The sequence below is a fragment of the Oryzias latipes genome, chromosome 1 (genome assembly GCF_053564925.1).
Source record: "Oryzias latipes strain Hd-rR chromosome 1, Olatipes_Hd-rR_3.1".
In the NCBI taxonomy this organism is placed as follows: Eukaryota; Metazoa; Chordata; class Actinopteri; order Beloniformes; family Adrianichthyidae; genus Oryzias; species Oryzias latipes.
The window spans coordinates 11,338,686-11,363,605 of record NC_136237.1 but is presented as its reverse complement, the minus strand read 5'-3'; the positions used below and the strand labels follow the sequence as shown (position 1 = coordinate 11,363,605).

The following is a 24,920-nucleotide window of genomic DNA, read 5'->3' as shown; positions in this document are numbered from 1 at the left end:
ACATGGTTTACCACATGATCTTCAAGTCTTGCCCCATACTGAATGTAGTGACTGACCAAAGCTGTTTGTCTGATGATCATTACACAAACTAAATGACCTCCCTCCCAAAGAAGAAAAAAAAAGAAAGAAAGCAAGAAAACAAAAAAAGGGGAACACCAGTACTTAGTTTGACAGATTATCTCTGCTCATTAAGTCACAAATTCTCTACTTTGAATGGACATTAAATTTGTTGTTCAGAGTTGTTGACATTTGCAATATTACCGTTTGTGCGCAGAACAAAGTCATTTTATTTGAGCAGAATTAACAACTTTGTCATTTATAGAAATAATTCTAAATTAAACTTGCCAACAAAACCCAAAAGACTAATTAGAAACGAGAAAAAAATCGTTTTTAAAAGCTCTTTTTTATGCAGCCCACTTCTAATAAAAAAGTTTTTGTTAAATTGTATAAAATATTAAATTACTTCCAAATAAAATTATATATATATATCGATACAAAATTAACCAAATTATTTGTTTACTGCTACACCGTCACGTTTCATGCCCATGCGCACCTCTTTCGGACACACCCTCCCACTCTGAATTAACCAATCAGAGTCGCCTCGCGCCCGTGAAAAGAGCCAATTGAGTGGTGCGCGTCTTCCGCAAACATGTCTCCCACGAGGCTGTGCGTTCCAGGTAAGTCTCCGTAAAAACCGCTTTTAGCGGTTTTCTATTGGTTTTGTGTGTTGTTTTTTTGTTAATCCCGTTTGTGAGTCTGTCACTGGGACGCCAGAAAATGGCGTAAAATTCTCCGTAGCGGTATAACGTGTAAATGTTGCTGCCATAGCTACGCGCGATTTAGCTCGTCTTTGCGCACTCATCGTTTAGGTAGTAGTAAATTCGTAGATTTGCGTTTGTGTGCATGCTTATATTTCCCTTTTCTTACTTAGTTTGGGCGCGTGCTCGCATTTTCTGAGCTCCGAGACACGTGAGGGGGCGGGGAAGGCTCGACACGTGAAGGACTGTGACTTTTCCCACCCCCGAAAACTATGCAGTCGATCCTTAGGATCACGTGGTTATAGCGGGGCCCCATGTGGTCCCCTTCAGAAGTTCGGACGGGTACAACATTTTAGAATATTGACTATTGAAAGCTGCGTCATGCATCAGCAGAAATGTGGTGTTCGTCTGAAACAGCTTCTAGTCAGTTAAGTCCTGCTGTCTTTGTACAACAGTTCATCATCATTCACTACTGTGTCAAACTTAAGGCCAGGGGGCCAAATGTGGCCCTCCGTGTTATTTTATGTGGCCCGCGGGAGCATGAAAGTTTTTAATTTCTTAAAATGAAATGTTTTTTTAGTTGATTACATATTATTTGTGTAGCTGCAGTTGTAATTATACAATGTTTGCCGGTCTTGTGTGTGTATGCAGACAAATTGTTGTCATCAAACCATCAGTTGGATGCAAGGCTGTGAGCAGCCTTTTATTGTAAAATGTTACACGTGTAATTAATCTTCTTTCTAGCTCAGTTTTAAGTTATTTTTCTTTTTTCACTTGGACAGTTTGAGCGTGGGTTTTAATAAGCAGACAAAATGTAGAAGGATTTATGCTAAATTAACAAGCAAACATGTTTTCTATGCAACTGTAATTGTCACTATAAAACGTTATATTTAATAAATGAGTTATTTAACATTAAGGAGTAGTTACGTCTATCTTTCATTACATTTGGTTACATGTATAAGTTATATCTGGCCCTTTGAGGGCAGCTGTTATGCTGATGTGGCCCTCAGTGAAAATGAGTTTGACACCCCTATACTAATCAGTATTTACCTGTTTAATCAATTTTGAAAAGACGTATTGAAACTGTAGTTGGAAATGTGTCTTTTTAATAGTGTAAATATTGAAACAACAAAGCATTTAATGTTAAACTAGGAAAAGGTGAACATCCTGAGGAACCTTTTCAATAATCGGATCCAATATACATCTTGAATGTTATATTTGTCATTTAAACTAATGGCAGAATAAACAAATGTATAATTGCAGATGTCATGCCCCTCCACACACATGGAATGGACTCATAAATGAACCTTTGAATCTGAGCTGTATTTTACATACTTAGAGCCTGAAGATTATTTCACTAAACATTCAGTTATATATATATACTCTAGCTCCCCTTCCAATATACTATTTATGAAATCTCTATAATATTTATTTCCTTGTTGGAATTCAAAAACAACAATGTAATAAATAATATTGTTTATTGTTTGCTGTTTTGCATATGCATATGTATAAAGGAGCTTTGTGCCTCTGCTGTGAGAAAAACGAAGCAACTATTGCAAAGTTTGCAATAATTTCAAATGGAAAATTATCAATATTGAAAGAAAAACAAGAGGGGGGGGGCAGACACATGACAGGCTCTGATTGATTGAACACACCTGATCAGATAATCTGCTCTAGAAAACAGGTAAATCCTGTGGTTTTACTGTGGTTTGGCAGGAAGCCCCACCTTCATTCTGACCATCTGTGTCTCAGGTGACAAACTGTGCAGCGTGGAGGACTGCATTCTGGGAACTGGAGTGTATCTGCGGCACGGCTACATCTACTCCTCTCTTGCAGGCTACGTGCTGAAGAAGAATGAGGGGGAGCAGGTGAGGAGGGGTGGATCTAGCAGAGTTGACTTGTTGACACATCTTCCAAGTCTGTAGTTAAGGGGATTTTCCTTTAAAGAGAGAGAGTATTTTGTTTTAATTTTTTTCAAATTTGGGGACAAACTGTAGTTCATTTATCGTCCAGCCTTACCATTAGCCTGACTCCACCCACCCTCTAATCCAGAGGGATCAAAGTTTGGGATGGAACGGGGTGATGACGAGTCTGGTCCGCACTGGTTCTCGTGCACGTTTGTGGTGTTTTACAGTTACCTGTGATCTCTGTGGTCAGAGAAACAGAAGTCCAGCTGTTGCCAGATGTGGGCGCCATCGTCACCTGTAAGGTAGGAGGGGGGGCTGACACAGGTGGGACCTACACTTTTAGCCTCATTAGGAGATTTTTCCAGGACTTTGTCACATTCATGGTGCTTGTTTGGTAGCGGAATTGTTTGCAGATTAGAAATATAGATTATCATAGATAATTAATTAAATTTATTTTTTTAAACAGAAGAAAGTGCGATGATGACAAAATACATGTGGTAAATGGATTCAGTATTCCTGCCTTTGTCTTTGCTGTTTTCCTGCATGTTTTTAAAATCATAAATAAATAAAAACATCATAACTAAACTCACAGCTGTAGACTCCCTTCTAGTCTAAAGCAGCTCCACATTTGAAACTGGGTTGCATTTAGCATCACAGTTTGACATCTTTTCTGTCTGTTGCTGAACCACAGGGAGACTTTCAAAATCAAAGACGTGTTTGTTTTCAATACCTAGAACAGAGAGGAGGACTGGTGTTATTACGCCATTTGGAAGCGGTTTCACACTCACATGTGTGAACAAATATTAGCTCCTATTTAGACTGATTCTACAAGAGAAAAGCTTTTACAGCACTTATGTAATCAAAGGTTTTTCCAAAGCTTTAGCTGACACCAAATTGCAGATAAGATGATGTTTTCCACATAGTTGGTTAGGTTTTGTGGGACAGATGCTGGACTTCTCCCTGCCAGAGAAAGTTGTTTGAATCCCAGAAGCTTCTAGTCTGAATATGTGAGTACATCAAGCACACATTTTAATTGTCAGATCCTTCATGTTACAGGTGACGAGCATCAATTCCAGGTTCGCCAAAGTGCACATCCTGTATGTGGGCTCCACGCCGCTCAAGGACCTGTTCAGAGGAACCATCAGGTGAGGCAGAGTGGACGCAGCAGATGTGGCTGTTTTAGTGCTGTCTGACGCTCTTCTGTGTGTTCAGGAAAGAAGACGTTCGCGCCACAGAGAAAGATAAGGTGAGCGAGATCCGTTTGGCCCGGCGCCGTCCGTCCTTGCTGGTCTGACGTTGAGCTTTGTTTAGGTGGAGATGCACAGAAGCTTTAGACCTGGGGACATTGTTCTGGCCAAAGTGGTATCCTTCATATTTCTTGATGCTCCGCGCACAAAGCTCAGAAGCTGGCATGGCAGACCTTAACCTGACGCTAGATTTCTCTGGGAGACGTTCAGTCCAACTACCTGCTGACCACTGCAGAGAACGAGCTCGGAGTGGTGGTGGCGCACAGCGACGCAGGTGAGCGCACGGTCACCCTGCTGTGACGGGACGGCGGTGTTCAACCACCGGGTCAGACGGGAGTTCGAAATATTACAAAATAGAATTTATGTCATCCTCTGTCCTCGCCTGCCCTCATATGTGGAAGAAAAGCCATGTCTGTGTGTGTTTGGGTCAGCGCATATGTGTGCAAGTTTGTGTGTGTGAGGTAGAGTTGGCGTGTGTGCGTGAATAGCGTGTCATCTGGACCCCACAAGATAACAGAAGGGTTATTTATATGCACCCGTATTTATTAGCATTTGTATGAGGATTTATGTTGGTGTGTATGTGTGTTAACATGCGAGTTTGTTCTAGCATGGATGTGTGTGAATGTGTGTTAGCATTTGTGTTAGGATGTGTTGGTGTGTGAGTTTGTCAGTTTGATTTTGTCTTGGCATTTGTGTGCTTTGCGTTGGTTTCAGTTTTTTATGTTTGTGCTGACATAAACTCTAACCTTTTTAACGCCGCGGACCGGTATGACGTCATACAAAGTTTTCACGGGCCGGTCTATATGATGTGGCCGACAATTATTGTAGCAACGCTACACTGAAGTTAAAGCGCAGGCATGACAAGAAGAATCCGTGCTTTCATTTTGACACGGACGTCACTCAGGTGTCATCATCTTCTCCCCTTCCTACACTCCTGGTGCAAAGGCTCCTCTTCTGTCTCCTGGCTGGGCGTTTTTCCCCTTTTCACACTTTCCAAAGACGTTTGTTTTTTACTAATTTTGCCAGCTCCTGGGTTTTATTTTAGCGGGATCCTATCACGTGACCGAGAAGAGAACCTTGGCCTGCGTCAAGAGTGACATAGACGGATGGAATAGGCTCCGTGCACGAAAGTAAGGAGTTCTACTTCCGCCGCCTTGAGTGTGAGGCCGACCATTTCCGGCTTGCGACTTCTATAGCAGCGACACGGCAGATTTTGATTGCGAAAGATGGCATATTTCACCCGTTTTCTACAAGGTCTCCCGAAAATCGACGTGAACGACATCTATAGGATTGTCGACCAGTGCGTGGTTACATGGGCAAAATATCGTGTCGAAAAATATAGTGTACAAAATACCGAAAGGAAATGTGTCCCGTTGTAAACAAACCTGTGCTGTCACATATTTATGCAGCAGCTCGGTAATATACGAGGCGATCTTCCAAACGTGCTTTTATTAATTTTATGAATATTATGAAGTGCCTGTTCGATCATCATTTTATATTTAATCCTTGTGGTCAGTGCTTTTTTTTTTTTTGTGGAAGAAGAACAGAACTGAAGAACAACCCAGTGTTAGGATAGGCTAACAACACGGGCTAACAACATCAGCCTTTATTTGTCGGGGCACAATTAGAAACACGATTCCATGTGTCGTGATTTTTTGAACAGTTTCTAAGGACTGAGCGGCATTTCTGCTCTGTAAAGCTCACACACTGCCCCGTGACGGCTGTGTAAGCTGGCCGCTCGAGCTCTGCTCTGTCCTCGCGAGTCCGGCAGCCGCTAACCCAGAGCGGCGGCTCGGCTCGCAGTCCGAATTCTCACACATAACAAAACGCACACGTAACAAAGCACCCTCCCCTCAAACACATTAATAAATCCAGCTGATCTGCTCAGTCAGAGGTTCATTCGGTCCACTGGCTCCGGAGCCCGAACGCAGAGCTCGGATGCTGGGTTTCAGACGTCAGTGGACACGCACCCCCCCCCCCCCCCCCCCCGCATCTCCCTCGTGAGGGGTGAAAGAGAGGGGAGACCCAGCGGGGCGAGAGCGGAGCGGCGCTTTACGCGGGGCGTCCGCAGAGCCGCTGGTCGGTCCCGTATGAGCTCCAAAGCTTTCTCTCAGCGAAACACCGTCAATGCATGACGTAACCCAGAGCAGCAGTGACACACGATCGGAATGACCGTTTACATGAACAACGATCGGTATACCCAGCTATCTCGATCGGAAAGAAATTTTGATCCAAACGAGTCTGACCGGGGCAAAGTATTCCGAACGGTGTGTTTACATGACGTATTTTCTTTCCGATTGCTGCAAATACGAAACACGACTCGTCTTGTTTGGGGTGAAGTCCTCCCGCCGTGTTCACCATCATTCGGCTCTCACCGACACATATACTGGAAAGCTATGAAAGCTTATATTAGTACTGTTGTACTTTGACAAATTCGCACACGGGTATACACAACAATGTTGTGATGTCTTTGTCACGCGTTGAAACACCAAACTCCTTTCTTTTACCCGAAATCTGCTCCTATTTACTCAAAACTAGCAACTCAACAAAACTCCCCACAACACTAACACGACCAACAGGTAGTTGTCGGCCTCACACTCGAAACACGGAAGTTAACCGGAAGTTCTGTCGTGCACGACAGAACTTCCGGTTAACTTCTCTAGTCGAATCGGGCAATTTTTCAAAATAAAACTTCTTTCAGATTCCGAAATAAATAAAACGGAAGTCATTTAAGTTATTCTTTCTGTGCGGCCGGGTACCAAATGACCCACGGACAGGTACCGGTCCGCGGCCCGGGGGTTGGAGACCGCTGCTCTGACACACACACACATTGACACAGAAATGGGCACTAACATGGCAACACGCATGGAAATAAGCACACACAAACTTAGTGATGCTGCAAACCAGTTGTCAGACTCGCTCCATCACGTGAACACACTAATACAGGGGTCGGGAACCTATGGCTCGCGAGCCATATATGGCTCTTTTGATGGTCACATGTGGCTCGCAGACAAATCTTTAATTATACTTTTTTTTTCATTAGACCAGTCCTTCTCGGGCGCGATGCGATGCCAGAAGCGCGCAGTCGTAGCGGTGCTTAGAGAGAAAAATCTGCGCCAGCGCTATCAGTTTACTATTATCTATTATTTCACAGAGTTTGTACCACCTGGAAACCTGTGAATTGCCGTGCCTAAAACTGCGCCCTCCCGTCTCTGAGAAAGAGCGCGCAGTTGCGGGGACGGGATGTTAGAGGAAGAAAGCAGAGGGTGGGGGTGAGGTGTTGTGGGGACAGGCAGCAGGTGAATCGCGCAGGGATTGTAAATACGTAAAACCCGCTGCCCGTCACTCACTGCAGTGTGTGAGTGTTTGTTTGGTTCCATGTCTGTCTCACATCTACAGAAAATTCAGACCTACGATCACGTTTAAAGTCTCAACGCCTGCATGAAGCAGAAACTCACCACGTATCAACCAGACTAGACCATCAGCAGAACTTCCACGAAAAATACTCATCATTTATAAGCAACAGCATAACAATGTTATTAAAAAGAATCCACAGACTTATTGTCCTTTAAAAATGTTGAAATTAAATAAAATGCACACATTCATTTGTATTTTTAGTTTTAAACATATTGTCGCGGACTGAGCGGCTGTTGGGCCGCGTTGAAAGTTCTGAAGTTCATTGAACGCATCTGATTGGCTCTCAGTTCTGTCGCTCAGCCTGTTATTAGGTAGTTTGGACCAATGGTGTTCAGCCATGGGCCAAATAAGGGAAATGGGAGGGCTGGAGCAGGAGGGGGGAATATAAAGTTGGGAGAAGCGCTCTCGTCTCGGCGGGAGAGATTCAGGAGTTGCTGAATTAATTTACGGCATTTGTTACAGCCTGCATTAACCAGAATAAAGAACCTTAAAAGAGGTTAAGTCTCAGTGTGGGAAAAGGACACTACATTATTGTATGGCTCTTTCGAAATTACATTTCAAAATATGTGGCGTTTATGGCTCTCTTGGCCAAAAAGGTTCCCGACCCCTGCACTAATACATACACGCACACTTACTTAGTGGCACATTTGTCAGGAGTTTCTCTGATTGGATGTCAAAGTCTTTCATATCTTAGCTAACATGTCTGCAGGCGTGAACCCTTTCATGCTGGTGTTTCAGAGAAAACCTTTTCAGCGCTGGCGTGAATTCCTTTGATGCCTACAAACCTTTGACCACATGTTTATAAATCTCAACACACACACTTGTGGTCACAGACTGGGGGGGCTCTAACAGACTCTGGGGTCTCCACAGCCCGAGCTCAGATGGTTCCCATCAGCTGGTGTGAGATGCAGTGTCCACAGACGCACACCAAGGAGTTTCGCAAGGTGGCACGAGTCCAGCCCGAGTACCTGGAGGCGTGAGGACCTTCCACCACCCCCCTGCGCCTGGACCACACAACTACTGCCTTTTATAAAAAAAAAAAAAAAAAAAAAAACACCCCGCCAAGGCAGTATCTTGTCCTGTGTGGAAACAGAACTCCATCTGCAGATGTCCAGAGGCCGTGGGCGGGGCTTCAGTCCTTCTTCTGCTGTCAGGATGAGGTTCCGCTCTCACTCTGGTTGCTTCTGCTGGAGGATAAAATGTTAAGGCTCGGATTTGAACATTTGCTCTGAATTCTGGGAGTGTGGTCGTGTCTGCTGGACTGTGTAGAAGAAGAGCGGTTCAGGAACAGACGCTGATCCAGACTGCTTCTCCTGCAGGAAGCATCCGAGTGTTCCTGCTGATCTGCCCGCAGTGTTTTGTGAAGTTGGATGACTTTGGTTTGTGACTCCTGAGCGTCTGTCTGTCACTGTGGTCTTCTGGAACAGGAAATAAAACCAAACAGGATGTGAACATGAGGGTTCTTTCCTGAGCAGAAGCAGCTGAACAAAGCTGCTGAAAATGAATCCTGAAGGCCACCGGGATCTCCTGAGGTTCTCCTCAGCAGATCTGATGGATTTTTGCAGCCTTTTCTTACTGCATCTTCCATGAAGACAAAGTGACTGAAGCAGTTTGATCTGCTGTTTTTGTTGCAGTTTGCTGAAGATTTTCACCTTTAGGATTTCTTATTTTTGTGTGGGAGAACTTCAGTCACCAATGCGGTTGACTGAAAAAACTCAATTTAAAAAAAAAAAAAAAGTCCTTAAATTGCAATTTAGTTTTTTCATTAATAACTGCACTGAATTTAAAAAGTAGATAAGAAACTTGCACTTTCTCTAAAAATACATGTAATAACCATTCACTGTTAGGGAGAACTGGCCTGTGAGACGCCACCCATAGACAATGGCTCCAACCCAAATGACGTCAATACGGGCGCCACCATTTTGGAGCCGGTCGACGTCAGTTAGCAGTGATTGGACCGAGTTAGTCTGAGTGAACGTTTCTATGGCAACCACTTGTCAACCAGGGGTAAGGGTGAGGAAGTCCACACCCCATACCATTTGAAACTGGGCTTGGGAGAATCTGTCTGACGTGGAGATCAGATGTACTGCATACTTTTCATTGAGCCATCTGATTGGTCAGTTTATAACTTGCAACAAAGACCAAGATATCCCAAAGAAATTTAGAAATATCAGGAACATGTTAAAAAAAGTTATCAGAGCAAGAACAGTTATTCTGTCGAATAGAATGACTGATTAATAACTGTTCATTTCTCTGCAGAAGTCTGTGGGATTTTATCACTGGGTACTTCCTATTCAGAATGCGAGGAGGAAGGGTTCACTCTGTTAAGTTCTCATGTACAGTCAAGGGTAGTGAAGACAAGTTTGGTTTGACAAAGAAAACTTAAACACTGAATAAATCTTTGAATGTCCAAGGAACGACATTTAGATGAACAACAGGATGGACACCAACAGTCTCAACACCCAAATAAGCCTCTAGAGTCACAGGATTCTTCAGATGAGCTGCAGATGCTTTCTGTTCACAGCTGGAACTTCTACAACGGAAAAATCGGAGAAAGTTCTTTCTAATTTCTCCCAAGATATTAAAGGCCCTATAACATGCTCTTTCTTAAGCCTTTCAGAATAGACTAAATATGAGAATATTACCTTTGGCACACAAAACGATAAAAAGTTATTTTCACAGCTCATTTTCTACCCAAAAGTAAGACGACTCGATCTCTGAGGCTCCGCCTTTTGCTCTTTCTCCATTTAATAAATTCATTTCATTTCAGACTGAGAAGCAGTCCATAAAAGAAGACAGACAAACAGAACATTCAAAAAGAGAACCACAATTTACAGCCATTTAAACAGAGTGTAATCTCTGTACCCAGTGCTTTCTCAAGGCAGAGGTCTAGCGGCATGAGCTTCTTCTGGGATCAGTCAGAAACTTTATAATTACATTTTTAGACTTGTCCAGGCGCTCCATGAGGCTGTAGGTAAGATGCCGTAGTAGTGCCTCACAGGTGGAGATGTGAGCATCCACAAACAGCTGACTGGCTCTGTACCACCACTGTAGCAGAAGCCTAAAGGCCTCATTATGGGCCACTATGAATCTACAGAATGTCCACGTCCATAATTCCACCACAGAGGAGCCGTATACAGTGGAGTGCAGTAATCTCTGAACAATGAACACTTCCCTTGGAGAGAACACATACTGAATTTTCCCATCAGCATATCTGTTGAGCATAGAGTTTACAATATTGTCTCTGGATATCTCTGTCATCCCACCAATCATCGGTAATAAAATGATTGAAGTTTGTACCAAAGGCCGTCCACAAAGCTTAAAAATGGGAAAGTTTACATTTTTGTCGTCTTTGGTCCTAATAATCACTATTTAGCTTTTAGAAGGATTTTAATTAATATCAAAGTCTCTGCCATAGTCAGAGCAAACTTCTAAAAGTTTTTGCATCCCAGCACTGTCCTGGCTAAAAATGACAAGGTCATCAGCGTACCTGAGATGGTTAAAAACCTGACATCCATCAACACGTCCAGTTTTGCACAGATTTAACTCAGTAGAAAAATCATCAATATATACTCTCTTCCACTTTCGGCTTCTCCCATCAGGGGTCGCCACAGCGAACGAGTCGCATGGTAAATTTGGCAATGTTTTATGCCGGATGCCCTTCCTGACGCAACCTTCTCAAGCCGGGCTTGGAACCAGCAGAGGTAGAGAAGGGAACAGGGAGCAGCCTGGAGTCGAATCCGGGTTTCACGGACGGAAGGCGCCGCAAACCAGCATGAGCTAAACTGGCTCCCAAAAAATCATCAATATATACACTGAATAAAAATGGAGAAACCCTCCCTGTTGAACACCATTGCTTACATTTACTGACGTCAGCCTAGATAGAGCCGGCCTCGGCAGTGTCTGAAAACAAACATCCAAACTTTTGTAAAGATGGATGTGAATATTTTGCATATAAAAAGAAAACATGTCAGTAACCACTAGCTCCGTGGAGAATGTAGGGGTGTGTGTGCTAGCCTGGGGGTGGTGCTGGCAGCATAGACCCTCCCTGGAAGGGGCTGTTCTCACTGGTCTACGTCACAATGTGAGAAACCGCTTGTTTTTGAAGGTTGGGAGGGGCTGACGCTCAGAAATGCATGAATGGATCAAAATAAAGAAATTGTGAAGTACTGAAATGTTAACATGACACAGATTTTTTCATACAAATTTTAATTGTAATGATGCCGTTTTTAGGCCAAAATCACAAAAACCTGTGTTGTTTTCTAGGACATAGAGTGGCAGGAGTTCATCAGAAATTTGCCTCAGAGTTGTGGGACGGACCGTTGGCACAGAGCATGCCTGCCGCCACATCCTGCCATCCATATACGCCTTGTCCCACTAGCTTACAGCCCCTCACAACCCCAACATCACATTAGCAGTGCCACAAAAACGTCAAGCAAAACTGTACAGTTCTGAGCCAGGAGGCAGCTCAGAGGAGGAAAACAAAAACATTCATGGTAAATGGAGCATGCTTGTATAGCGCTTTACTACCTCCTTAGAAAGATTCACGGTCCCTTTCACCCTCACTCACACACATTCACACACTGATGGCACCGGAACCAACCAATGACCACCAGGAGCAGTGTGGTGCTCACTGTCTTGCCCAAGGACACGCCGACACATGGGTGAGTAGGGCGGGAACCGCACCTGCCATGATACATGGCTATAAAAATCTGAGATTCAGAAGAACTATAAAAAAGGAAATGCATCAATTGATGTGATGTGCATTCTATTATAAAAAAAAAATTGAAAGTCAACTTTATCATGTAAGGCAGGGGGGTCAAACTCATTTTCACCGAGGGCCACATCAGCATAGTGGCTGTCCTCAAAGGGCCAGATATAACTGATACATGTAACTAAATGTGATGAAAAATAAATGTAACTAATACTTAATGTTAAATTACTCATTTATTTATTATGACTTTTTAAAGTGACAAATACAGTTGCATAGAAAACATGTTTGCTTGTTACTTTAGCATAAATCCTTTTAAATTATTCTGTCAGGTTAGTTATATGAACAGTGTTTAAGTCCTAATGTAAAGCTGCCCAATCCGATATCATTTCGATTCCCCCTAGGTATGAATAAATACACACCAATTTTTTATTTTAAGAAATTAAAAACTCTAATGCTCTCACGGGCCACATAAAATGACATGGAGGGCCACATTTGGCCCCTCGGGCCTCGAGTTTGACACGTGTGATGTAAACAGTCCATCATGGAAGGAAGTTCAAAGTGGTGCCATGGCTTCTAAACCTTTGTTTCCAAAATGGGCTAAAGTCATCACCAAGCCCCTGACTGAAATATTTTTGTTCCAAAGTCTGAAAAAAATTGTAAGAAGAAACTTTTTTGGGGTAATTGGTAAAACTTTATTAAAACAACAGCTCAAAGAGAAGTGTCCCCCTCAACCCCGTGCTGAGGATGAGCAAACTTCGGGTAAATCACGAGGTCTGATCCGATCAGTCATCGAAGCGGACTGATCGGCGTGCACTGATGTCAATGGAGAACTTTTTATTGGAAGCCGGTGTGAAGCCAAGTCCCACTCCCCTTTTGTTAAAGTCCATCCTACGCAGCTGGGCCCGTTCAAACTCTCCCATCAGGCCTTGCTGCAGCTGGCTCTGCTCTTTCTGCCCCATCGCCATGTTGGCCGATCCAGAACTAGCTCCAAAAGTCTTGACACCCTTTTTGAGGCCGCCCATGAGCCGCAGGAACTTCTGTTGCTGCTGGGAGTTGTCAAAGTGTGCAGTGCTCCACTGTCCCAGCTCCTGCACGCACAAACACAAAAGGGCGGGGCTTAACACTTCACCTGTCTGCAGACGAGACTGATGCATCATGGGAACACGGTAAAAAAAATTATCCTAAAAATTTCACCAACAAATTAAGAAAAACGAGAACTGTTCCACTCGCGCTATAAAAAGTCTAAAGGGGTGCTGAAAAAAGCCCCACACTGACCGTGGGTTGGGACGCCTTTTCAACCTCCATCTGCAAGGCTCGCCTTCTTTCCTGAAACAAACAGAACCAACACCTGAGATCATGAAGGCAAACCTGTCTGGGTTGTTCCCAGCACTATGAAGTCAGATCAGCTGGTTTATACAACTCTGCTTTTTCTTTCAAAACATGAAACCAAAACTTTCCGTTTCCTCTGGATCCTTTCTGTTTCAGCAGCTGAGGTCTTTTGTGATGAATGCATTTTGTTTATTTGTAGAAAAATGGTGTAAACTCATTGCACTTTCCATGACTAAAGGAATCAGCAGCTAACAAAGCTGGTTAGCTTGTTAGCATTCCAACCATAGCCGACAGGAGAACAATTGATGTAGTTGCTGGCTACATAAAGCTTGACCTGTACGGACGCTGCAGGTTCTTGGGTTGTCCGGACCCGTTGAGGGTCATAGAGAGGAGCAGCTGCATCTTAAGGGAAGTGCAGTTGTGTCTTGCAGTTCCCTTCATGCGGCCACCTGAAGGAATATCTAGAATATGGAACGTACCATTGTCATGCGTGTGTTATGGTGAAATGCTTGTAAAGATAATGTAAGTTAGATGCACTTGTGATGCATGGGTGATGCTGTCCCATGGTGCCCTAATGCTGCTCTCTTAGTAACTACGGTAGTAAGATGGCTCCTTACTGACTGCACGCACAGGATGTACAGGTGATGCTTGATTGCCCATAGGACCTGTAGGATGCCCACACAAACTATGCTCCGATTGTCACATTTCCTCATTTCTAACAGTCTGGATGCAAGCATAGAGCATGCAAGCGGAGCGCCAGGAGCACACTTGACCAGCTCTCAGAAAACACCAACAGGCTCCTTGCACCGGGTTTGAAAAAAGGAAAAATCAAAACAACGAGCAAAATGTTTATCTTTACATTATGTCAGTGACGTGCAGTCAGGAGAGGCAGTGCCTCACCTGTCATGGGAAGAAAAGAGAAAAAATAAATTCAATTATTATATTTAATCAGTAATTTGTGCTTTGCAGTCATTTTCCATTTAAATGTACCATTTTTGGGTGTTTTTTCTTTTCAAAATCGCTGAATTTCCGCATTTGCCGTTCAGATACTAAGAAGTGACGTGCGATGAGGCACCAGCACGCTGAGCCTCACCTTGGATTGCGCAATACCTATGCAGTCAGACAGTACTGCTGTCTCTCTGTGTGTCGGTTCAATCACTTGTACTATATGAGCTGAGTTTACATAATTTAGCAGATGTATATGATGTACAGTGTTTGTTTTTATAAATAACTGCATGTGAGGGACGTGTTTCTTGTGCCGAGCGCTAAACGCCGGGGGAAAAGCCGCTGGGTGAGGCCAGACATTCTCGTGCCTCATGTTAGGGGGCGCCGGTGAGCCCTGAGATTATGACGCTAAAAATAATAGAAGAAGTGATAGCAAGCGGCAAGTCATTTTCTTCAGAAGGAGCGGCGTATGGACTTTATTTACAAGTAAAGGTAAGATGATAATAACGTTTGTGCTTTTTCTATGCTGCAGTTTGTATATGAAAAAAAAAACACGTTGAAATGATATTTTAAACAAAACACGTTAACTGTTGTCAATTAAATGGTGAATAAGTTACTCAGTATGGTTCATATGTTTGTAAATCTGACTGATGACGTCAGTGCCTCACCAGCCATTAACCTCACCGCACGTCACTGCATTTTGTATATGTGTTGGCTATGACCGGTCGCCTGCAGCATGCCCGAAGGAAAAATGTACATGAACATTTTGGTTCTACAGGCTCACCAAATGCTCTATGACCTTGTCATTTCGTGAGGGTGACCTGCTTTCCTCGTACGGGTTCTGCCCATCCAAGGCCTTCCATTAGCATAAAAAGCTATGACAACCTGAAGTCAGAGTTGTAGCAGCAAAGAGCCTCTTGACTTTTAAAAGCCAATGAATTCTGGTTTTCTGAAATGGTGCGACCTTGAGTGCGGGTGGATCTTCACTGCAGCGGACAGAACGGTTCAGTGGTTCCGCCGAGCTCCGGAAAATCTGCTGTTCAACATGTCGACAGACAACCTGCCTGGGATCTCCTGGGAGAGGACGGGAGCTTGTGACTCAGGGTTAGTTTCAGGTGCAGCGGAGACCCCACCCCACCTGGTTAATGTCGATCTCATCCGTGTTCCCGCTCTTCTCCGACAGGAAAACCACGTCCTGGAACAGAGAAAGGTCAGGACAGGGTGGGAGAGAGTGAAAGCCCGGACACCTGGAGGGGGCTCACCTTAGGCTCTGCCCACTCCCCTTTGATCCTCACTGATGTGTCCGTGTCCTTCTTGGTGCTTTTCCTGCCGTCGACGTCAGCTGCTTCCATCCTGGATTCCTCGGCATTTTCATAGTCCCCCCCAGCACTGATTTTTGCTCTTTTCTTCTTCTTCTTCTTTTTCAGCTCTCCTGGATATTCCACAAGAGCTGTTCTGTTCTTTTCTTTTTTCCTCCTCTCCCTGCACTCCGTCTCCCCGTTTCCCGTCTCTGCCAGTTTGTCCTTTTTCTTCTTGCAAAGTCGGTCACTTTCCTGCTCTGCCTTTTCTTCCATTTCCGCTGCTTCAGACCCATTTTTCTTCTTGTCTTTTCTCTTTTTTTTCTTCATCTCATTGGTCTGAGCCTCTCCATCCTCTGTTCTAGCTTTCCTTTTCTTTTTCGTGGTTGGTTTTTCCTCCTCCGTCTCCTCTATCACAACATCCTCAGAGGGACAGTGTTTTCGTTTCTTGACGGATTTTGTCGTGTTTTTCTTTCTAGTTTTAGCCTCTTCCTCCTTTTCTTCTTTCACATCTTCTGGCTTCAGTTGAAAAGTCTTGTTCTTCACCTTCTTTTGTTTCTTTTTCTCTGTAGCGCCCCCCTGAGTTTGCTCCGTCTCTCCAGATAAGATGTGCTTTTTTCTTTGTTTTGCTTTCTTTAGCGTGTCTTTATCTTCTTTTTCTTCCTCTTCATTTGGAAAAGTCTCTCTTTTCTGTTTCTTTTTTTTCTCTTTTTTTAATAAAGTCTCTGCAGTTTCCTCTTCAATCATCATCTCTTTTCTCTCCTCTTTGAAGACTTTCTTGTCCTCCTCGACATCTTTGTCAGTATTCTTCCTCTTCTTCATTCTCCTCTCACTGCTTCCCTCCTCTGTCTCTTTCTTTCCAGCTTTCCTTTTCTTCTTTTCTTCCTCACCCGTGTGGTTTGAGTCTTCAGAAGTGAAGCTTTTGGTTTCTTCCGAATATTTTTGTCCTTTCTTGCGTCTTTTCTTACTCTCTACATTGTTCTCTTCCATTTTTGACGCCTTTGGCTTCACAGCAGGAGAAGACGTGACCTTTCTCTGGAAAGAAAAATAGATGTCAAGGTAAATGGTAAACTTGTGAGGAAGTGCAGGTGGAGCTGAAAAGCACAAACCAGAAGTCTGTCTGGATGCTCGGGCTGAGACTGCAGGTCGATATCTCTCTGAAGGTCCAATCTCCTCACCTGCAGCAGAGCAAGAAGGAGAAGAAATCACTGTAGGTCAGAGACCTTCATCCAGCTTACAGCCTCAAGCAGCCTCAGCCTCTGGACTATTCTCTAACCCAGGGGTGTCAAACTCATTTTCACTGAGGGCCACATCAGCATAGTGATTGTCCTCAAAGGGCCAGATATAACTTATACATGTAACTAAATGTAATGAAAATAAATGTAACTACTCCTTAATGTTAAATTACTCTTTCATCTATTTATTAAAACTTTTTAAAATTACAATTACAGTTGAAAACATATGTTTGCTTGTTACTCTAGCATACATCCTTTTACATTTGATTCTGTCAGGTTAGGTTATATGGACAGTGTTAAAGTTCTAATGTATATTTCCCATATTTCAAGTCTGATTACCCCTAGATATAAATAAATACACACCAATTTTTACTATTACTTAAAAGCTTTTATGCTCTCGCGGGCCACATGAAAGGACATGGAGGGCCGCATTTGGCCCCCGGGCCTTGAGTTTGACACATGTGCTCTAACCCAAATCCTGTCTCCAGACCTCAAATATCCAAACTATGGCAAATCTGCCAATTAACTCAACCAATCAGGGACTCAGCTTTGGCAGTGAGGTGTTGATGATGTTATCAACAGCTGGAATCCAAAACTATTTGTTTTTCCTGAACTTTGTGATGTTTTTGTTATTTGATTTGCAACAATAAGTAAAATGTCCTCTGATTTTATTTGACTGTTTTTCCTTTTATGGACTAATGCGGGACAGCAAGTCATCTATGGAAGCAATTCTGTAGCATTAATAAAAAGCAAAGTCAAAACCAGAAATGCTTTTTCATTTTCAAAATGAAGCTGCATTTTTTGACTCAAAAATAAAATGAAAAAGTAATCCACCAAAATGCTTTTTCTTTTCCTTCCTCAACACAGCTTATTCTGTCACTTAATTAAAATGATAATGAAAATGGTATTTGACATTTCATTTTCAAGACGTTCTCTGGTAAATGTGTAGCATAATTCATTTAGAAATGTCTAATTTGACAATTAAAATGGATTAACAGAAATGCTTTTTAATTTTCAAAATGAAGCTGCATCAAATGACTCAAAATTAAAAAGAAAAAGCAATACTTCAAAATGCTTTTTCATTTCCTTCCTCAACACCGCTTATTCTGTCACTTAATTAAAATGACAAAGAAAATGGTATTGAACATTTCATTTTAAAAAAGGTCCACGGTAAATGTGTAGCAAAATTCATTTAGAAATGTCTAATTTGACAATTAAAATGGATTAACAGAAATGCTTTTTAATTTTCAAAATGAAGCTGCATTAAATGACTTAAAATTCAAATGAAAAAGCAATATTTCAAAATGCTTTTTCATTTTATACTTAAAACCGCTTATTCTGTGTCATAATTAAAACGAAAATGCAAAGAGGGGATTGCATTTGCATTTTAACATCCAGCCTGGGAAACTTGTAGCAATATTCATTTCTTAAAAGCATTAACAGAGGGGAGGCTGGGCGATGACGTCACTGCTTTCTCCGTGTGTACGGCCGCTGTCGCTGAGAGACCTGGTGTGTCTGTGTTCGCATCGAAATCACCTAAAACCGGGTCCTGTTCACAAACCGCTGGACCTGGACTGCTCAAACCTGGATTCCTGGATCTTAATGCGAGAAATGCAGCAGAATGTTCCTTTATCTCCCTCGCGAATCAGAAGCTGTGAATCGCAACCCAACTTCTTCAGCGTCGTCTGACCGCACGGATTTAAAAACATATGATCGAGCAGAGCAGGCCGTAAAATATTAGCATAACTGTAATAAAAGCACATTATGAAGATAGTCTCCTGCAGCTTCGCGCTGAGTGAGTGTTTTTGGTCCAACCAGCAAACGTTTAGCATGGAGAAATCTGCCATCTGTTGATGGAGCTCCAGCTGTCATCAAACAGCAAATTCAGCGCGAAGCTGCAAATAAATGTGTAAATATGTGGGAATTGCATCAGTGTTTATTCTGTTCTGGACACCACTGGAAACACAAATTCATATGATGGTTTCTCAGATCGCAGCAGCATTTCCGCCTTCAGCGATCATCGGGAGCTTCGCGCTCCGCTGTGCGAAGGCAGCTGGCGGTCCAAGGAACAAAAGCTTGTCCGCGGTGCGTCAGGAGGAGGACCGCAGAAGAAGGACATGCTGTTATGTAGTCCTGAGAAGCTGTGGAAACTCATCAGAAGTTCACAACCAACTCAAAGCCGTCTTCTCTGCCGCTAACACAGTCTGCTCCTGGTGCGTGTGTGTGTCAGTCAGCGGCCGTACACACGGAGAAAGCAGTGACGTCATCGCCCCGCCTCCCCTCTGCTAATGCTTTTAAGAAATGAATATTGCTACAAGTTTCCCAGGGTGGATGTTAAAATGCAAATGCAATCCCCTCTTTGCATTTTCGTTTTAATTATGACACAGAATAAGCGGTTTTAAGTATAAAATGAAAAAGCATTTGGAAATATTGCTTTTTCATTTGAATTTTAAGTCATTTAATGCAGCTTCATTTTGAAAATTAAAAAGCATTTCTGTTAATCCATTTTAATTGTCAAATTAGACATTTCTAAATGAATTTTGCTACACATTTACCGTGGACCTTTTTTAAAATGAAATGTCAAATACCATTTTCTTTGTCATTTTAATTAAGTGACAGAATAAGCGGTGTTGAGGAAGGAAATGAAAAAGCATTTTGAAGTATTGCTTTTTCTTTTTAATTTTGAGTCATTTGATGCAGTTACATTTTGAAAATTAAAAAGCATTTCTATTAATCCATTTTGAATGTCAAATTAGACATTTCTAAATGAATTTTGCTACACATTTACCGTGGACCTTTTTTAAAATGAAATGTCAAATACCATTTTCTTTATCATTTTAATTAAGTGACAGAAAAAGCTGGGTTGAAGTATAAAATGATAAAGCACTTTGGTACATTGCTTTTTCTTTTTAATTTTGAGTCATTTGATGCAGCTTCATTTTGAAAATTAAAAACCATTTCTATTAATCTATTTTAAACGTGAAATTAAACATTTCCAAATCAATTATGCTACACATTTACCAGAGAACGTCTTGAAAATGAAATGTCAAATACCAATTTAATTTTAATTTTATTTAAGTGACAGAATAAGCAGTGTTGAGGAAGGAAAAGAAAAAGCATTTTGGTGGATTGCGTTTTCATTTTATTTTTGAGTCAAAAAATGCAGCTTCATTTTGAAAATGAAAAAGCATTTCTGGTTTTGACTTTGCTTTATATTAATGCTACAGAATCGCTTCCATAGTCATCCAGCTGGATCACAGAGAGACAAAGGTACAACTGAAATGCAGCTCCTGCAGGAGATGATGAAGCTCACAGTACTGAAGAAAATCTGAACGAGGTCATGAACATGGAAACATGCTTAGCGATGCTTTTGTAGAGCTCTTGAAAATATCATCATCACCAGTGTCTGCTGTAGCACTGATGGTGTCAAAATGAGGGAAGCTCCTCCCACACAAGTCAGGAGCGTCACGTTTATGATCAATCACACTTTTGGAGGTTTGTCAAAACAGAGGCGACCCACGAATCGCGTTGGGCGTGAACACAAACCAGCTCCAGCACAGACACACGCGTTCATGTGGGCGGAAGTGCATCACCAATCACACCTTTACCTGGTCAATCGTGATGTCCTGACTACGTCGCCTCGCAGACCTTTCAGACACAAAAACCACCTCTTGATCGGAATCCCTCTGCGAATGAAGTGAACCAAACATAGAACTAAATAAACATCCGGACAGTTTCTAGCACCGCCCCTCACGCGCAGCTCGTGCGTGTTTACTGGCTAACATCAAAGCCACGCGGACAACCAGCCTAAAGAGAGGAGAAAACTCAAACTTCCTAGCCTTGCAGGCTCTTTCACTTTGGCCACTTTCAAAACTCTTCCACGTGACGCTACTTCACGTTCCTCACCCGGAAGTAGTTTTTGACTTCCGGCTAGAGACCCGCGTCCTTAGCAACAATACAACGCTCTTGAAGACATTCTTTTTTCTTCTTTTTTTGGTACAAAATACAGTGCAATGTATCTATTATAGTATACACATCAGTCTTCAAATATATTCTTTAAAAAATAAAATTATAATAATAAAAAATTAATAAATCAACCTAACATGAAAACAAAATAAACGAAAAAAAACTTGAGTATTGTATTTGTTTTATATCATTTGCAATTGTACAGAGACACTCAAAAGGGGGCGCGTGCGCTTGTGCGCGTGCAATGTGGGTGTGGTCTTCTTTAAATAAAGTTTTATTCAGATCCTTATTTTGAGGATTTTAGCAAAAAAAAAAAAAAAAAGAAAACCTGAAAATAAGCAGGATTAGCCTGGTGTGAATATTAAAAATTTACAAAACATAGAAAAGGCTACAAATGACCAAAATGATAAACTGAACACAAAAAGAAATAAATACTAGGAACCAGTGTTTCTTCGTTCATCTTCTAAACCAGTGTTTTTCAACAAGTGGGGGATGGTCAAGTGTGCCGTGGGAAATTGCCCTCCTTAACTGATCTAAAAACATTTCCCATCTCCAGGATTTGAGCTTTCTGTTCATCCAAGCAGGCCCTGATAAAACACTGAGGAGTTAGGAATATAAAAGATCGTAAAATACTTTTTCTTTTCGTTTATTTTATTTTATTAAAGACATTTTGATAAGAATGACGTACCGCGATTCAGCTGCACCTTTGGCTGTATTTTGGAAAAGTCCCGCCCCTTTAACTGTCTCCGCCAATCATTCTTGGGGGGCTTAATCATATGTCATCGGTCTGACCAATCAGAAGTGCTTAAAGTCTTCACTTCCTTGTCCGATTTAGCTCGTAAAGTCGCTCAGTTCTGACAAAAATACCAGCTAAAGCTCGTCTTTAGCGGTGTAGCTTTCCACAGAATCCGGTATCAGACCGTTGAACAAGTGAACAAAACAAAGAAGCTCCGAAAAGCGATCTTCGGCCGTTTTATGCACGACATCTCCCATGATGCATTGGGTTGTGAGAGTGACAGCGCACAAGGAGATCGGTTGTTAAACGTCTTGAAACCAACGAACACACATCAAACTGTTTTTAAATCTTCTAACTTAACTTTTGTTGCATCTTTTAGAAAAAAACAGCTGCAGTTTCCAGCTTTTTCTGTAACAATTATCTCAAAAATGCATGTGAGATTGTGGAGGGGATGTAGATCAATACAGACTATGAGTTTTTCCTTTTTTTTAAATTTTTGGATGCTGGTGTGCCGTGGGATTTTTTTAAGGTTAAAGTGTGCCGCGGCTCAGAAAAGGTTGAAAAACACTGTCCTAAACCCACTTTGTCCCTTTCAGGTTAGCTGGGACTGCACTGCAAAATACTACAACTAATATTATTGTAGATTTCTTTGCTGTCATTTTATCTTGCAAATGGGTGGACTGACAAAACAAAATGAAAAAGCTGCAGCAACTAAAGGGTATAGCATCTGTGACATTTCAGCAGTAACCAGTCAGCTGTTCAAATGCCACCAAACCAAAAAACAATCCACTTTTTAAACTGTTTTCCAACAAGAAAATTTTGCTTAGTTGCTGTTCCCAATATTTTTTTGACAATAAATAGAAGTTTACATATTAGGAACTTGTAAATGTTCATCAAACAAACCAAACTGTCATGTTCTCCTTCTATGCTGCCAGACCTTCTTCTTCTTCTTCTGATAGTTCGAGGTACCTGGGAGTCCTTCTGGGTGATCCTGCCACTAGAAAAAAGAACTGGGAGAATGTTGTCAACAAACTGGAGGATAAGATGAATAAGTGGCCATGGCTGCTCCCCCAGATGCCTTAGGGGGAGAGTTTTAGTTATTAACAACCTTGTTGCTTCCGTGCTTTGACACTGGCTGATCTGTTTGGACCCCCCCCCCCTCTTCCGGGTTGCTGTCTCAGCTTCATTCCAAGCTTATCAACTTCTTTTGGGACAGTCTGCACTGGGTGCCACAAGGAGTGTTGTGTCTTCCTAGGGAGGAGGGGGGACAGAGCCTAGTGCACCTGGTCAACAGAACTGCCACCTTCAGGATCCAGTTCCTGCAAAAGGTTTTCGACTGGGCAAACAGATTTGATGTGGAGGGAGCTGGCTAGATGTATCTTAAAACATGTGAGTGGTCTGAGGCTGGATGTTATTTACGGACGCCAAGGTTTTAAATGTACGTGGGTTGCCTCTGTTTTATCAGGGTGTTTTTAAGTCTCGGAAACTTTTTAACGTCGTGAAATGAAAAAAACTCGCTCTCTGTTTTGGCTGTTAAAGGAGCCTTTGATCTTTGGGGCATGGTTGGACATTTGCGATGACACCACCCTCTGGACTTTAGTTGATCCGTTGCAGGTCTGGAGTTCTGACTCTGGAACAGGTGGTGACTGCAACAGGCCACGATCTGCCGGCCGGCCCCTCTTTGTGTGCGTGAATGGGTTTCTGGTCTGCCAGGATGGCACATCGTTTCCTGGACCGCTGGAGAGACCGGCTGGATGAGAGAGAGAGGGGGCGCCTGGCCGATTACTGCTGCTGGACCACTGCTCTTGTCCGTGATGATCTTTATCCGGGGTGTGGTTGAGTCCTAATCTGGGTGGTCAGCTGCTTCGTCCCTTCAATCCCAATGGCCTGACTCTTCCCTGTGCGGACAGGAGGACGTTGTACATAAACTGTGTGAAGGCTTTGAACAAGACTAAGTTACAGAACCGTCTCCCCAGCTCACAGACCAACAAACTGAGTGGAGGGTAAGCTGGACCACATTGGAGAGTTCTTCACACAGCTCCCATATGGAAGAGAACTGGAGACTTCCATTGGATGATCTTCCATGGTGCTAGTGCTGCAAACTCTTAACCCCACTGCCTCTGACGGCTGATCAAAGGAAGACAATTTGTCATGTTTTGAGTGACTTTGAGAGGCTTTCAGGTCTCTTCTCTCTTTTAATGTCTGTATTTGTTCTTTTTTATGTGACGTTTTCCGTTCGTTGTTTTATTTATGGGTCAGGGGACAAGAAGATTGACGAAGAGAAGTGGCAACTGCTTAATTTTATTGTTGGCAAGGCTAAACTTGCAGTTCATATAAACAGGAAGCACAAAATAGCAGGTGAACCTTTTGCTGATGCAGTTTTATCCCTTGTGCTATCCTAGGCACTTTAACGTTGGGAGTTGGGTCATCTAAACCCACTAGACAGTGCTCTGAACCCTTTTTCTTCAATGATTTTTGATCTTCACTGGTGTCCGTGGATTACATGAAATCTTTCCACCTTTATCCACTTTTGTCACGGTAGGAATAACACGTCAATGTAAGGATGGGGTCATCTAAGATAGCACAAGGGTTAATCTGGTGCTGCAATGTCCCTTCCAGGCTGAAGTTGGAATTCTCCTTCTTCCAACTGTCGAACCGTTTGTCCTGTTTTAAAATATTGTGGTGCTTTAACAATGTTCTTTGTTTTGTGTTTAATGGTGAACTGTGTTATGCTGCTGTTTTATGTGAATTCTTGTTTTCTTGTTATCTGCGGTCTCTCACTAAACTAACATTTTAAAAATAAAAAAAATGTCCATACTCAATTCCCTGACAAAAATACATTTTATTAAAATACGATCTCTTACTGTCTAATATCTAAACACATTTTTGAAAAGAAATTCTTACATATTTTTTGTAAAAATATATTGAATAAAAGTATTGCAATCCTTTGCTTTTTACTCAAATAAGACCATCTGTATTGAAATGCTGGGTTTGAATAGTGAACTAACTAAGCTCTGATAAGACTGTTCTTACACTTCCCTTTGGACCAATCATCTCCATTAAATTGGGGCATGCTACTGAGTTCAGATCTTCAAATGTTATATTTTGTGCTGACACATGCGTGCCATGTGGAATTGGTCGGATGACTAGCTCAAATTCTCTATGTGGTGCAACAATATTGTATTTACTTAAAAAGACAATCATAGGTTCTCTTCTATCATCAAGTAACTGGTTAACAGTGTTAATTTTAGTATTTTATAAGAATAAAGTTTTGTTTTTTCATGTAAAATGTAAACTTGTCCCAGAAAACACAAATGTCAGGGCAAAAGTTGTGTTTTTTGGGACAAAAAAGTCCAGCATAAAAAAGC

The 24,920-nt window shown here is 42.2% G+C and overlaps 2 protein-coding genes across 3 annotated transcripts; one reads left to right on the top strand and one right to left on the bottom strand.

Annotated features, from left to right (window-relative positions):
• The first annotated feature begins 534 nt into the window (after nt 1-534).
• On the top strand, nt 535-8,781 carry exosc1 (exosome component 1). The gene is made up of 8 exons (XM_004066137.5): nt 535-677; nt 2,511-2,626; nt 2,893-2,967; nt 3,722-3,810; nt 3,878-3,911; nt 3,977-4,027; nt 4,102-4,186; nt 8,200-8,781. Exons 1-8 carry the CDS (start codon nt 650-652, stop codon nt 8,307-8,309), a joined length of 588 nt encoding a protein of 195 aa, XP_004066185.1. The 5' UTR covers nt 535-649; the 3' UTR covers nt 8,310-8,781.
• A 3,930-nt stretch (nt 8,782-12,711) lies between these two features.
• Nucleotides 12,712-20,753, bottom strand: knop1 (lysine-rich nucleolar protein 1). Of its 2 annotated transcripts, none has more exons than XM_004066138.5 (6): nt 20,459-20,753; nt 16,725-16,793; nt 15,580-16,650; nt 15,456-15,512; nt 13,319-13,369; nt 12,712-13,131 (listed from the first exon to the last, which is right to left on the bottom strand). In XM_004066138.5, the coding sequence occupies exons 1-6, from the start codon at nt 20,558-20,560 to the stop codon at nt 12,826-12,828; spliced, it is 1,656 nt and encodes a 551-aa protein (XP_004066186.2). In that variant the 5' UTR covers nt 20,561-20,753; the 3' UTR covers nt 12,712-12,825. The 2 variants fall into 2 exon arrangements, 1 of the variants encoding a protein (XP_004066186.2); XR_013651335.1 differs by having other exon boundaries at nt 13,037-13,131; nt 15,382-15,512.
• Between the last annotated feature and the right edge of the window lie 4,167 nt (nt 20,754-24,920).

Excerpts from the sequence above, each read along its gene's own strand:
- exosc1 (XM_004066137.5), top strand. The coding sequence starts at position 650 with ATGTCTCCCACGAGGCTGTGCGTTCCAG. Across the intron at positions 2,627-2,892 it reads AGAAGAATGAGGGGGAGCAG|TTACCTGTGATCTCTGTGGT; the intron begins GTGAGGAGGGGT and ends GGTGTTTTACAG. Across the intron at positions 2,968-3,721 it reads GCGCCATCGTCACCTGTAAG|GTGACGAGCATCAATTCCAG; the intron begins GTAGGAGGGGGG and ends TTCATGTTACAG.
- knop1 (XM_004066138.5), bottom strand. The coding sequence starts at position 20,560 with ATGTTTGGTTCACTTCATTCGCAGAGGGATTCCGATCAAGAGGTGGTT. Across the intron at positions 16,794-20,458 it reads AGGACATCACGATTGACCAG|GTGAGGAGATTGGACCTTCA; the intron begins GTAAAGGTGTGA and ends GCTCTGCTGCAG. Across the intron at positions 13,370-15,455 it reads ATGAGATCGACATTAACCAG|GAAAGAAGGCGAGCCTTGCA; the intron begins GTGGGGTGGGGT and ends TGTTTGTTTCAG.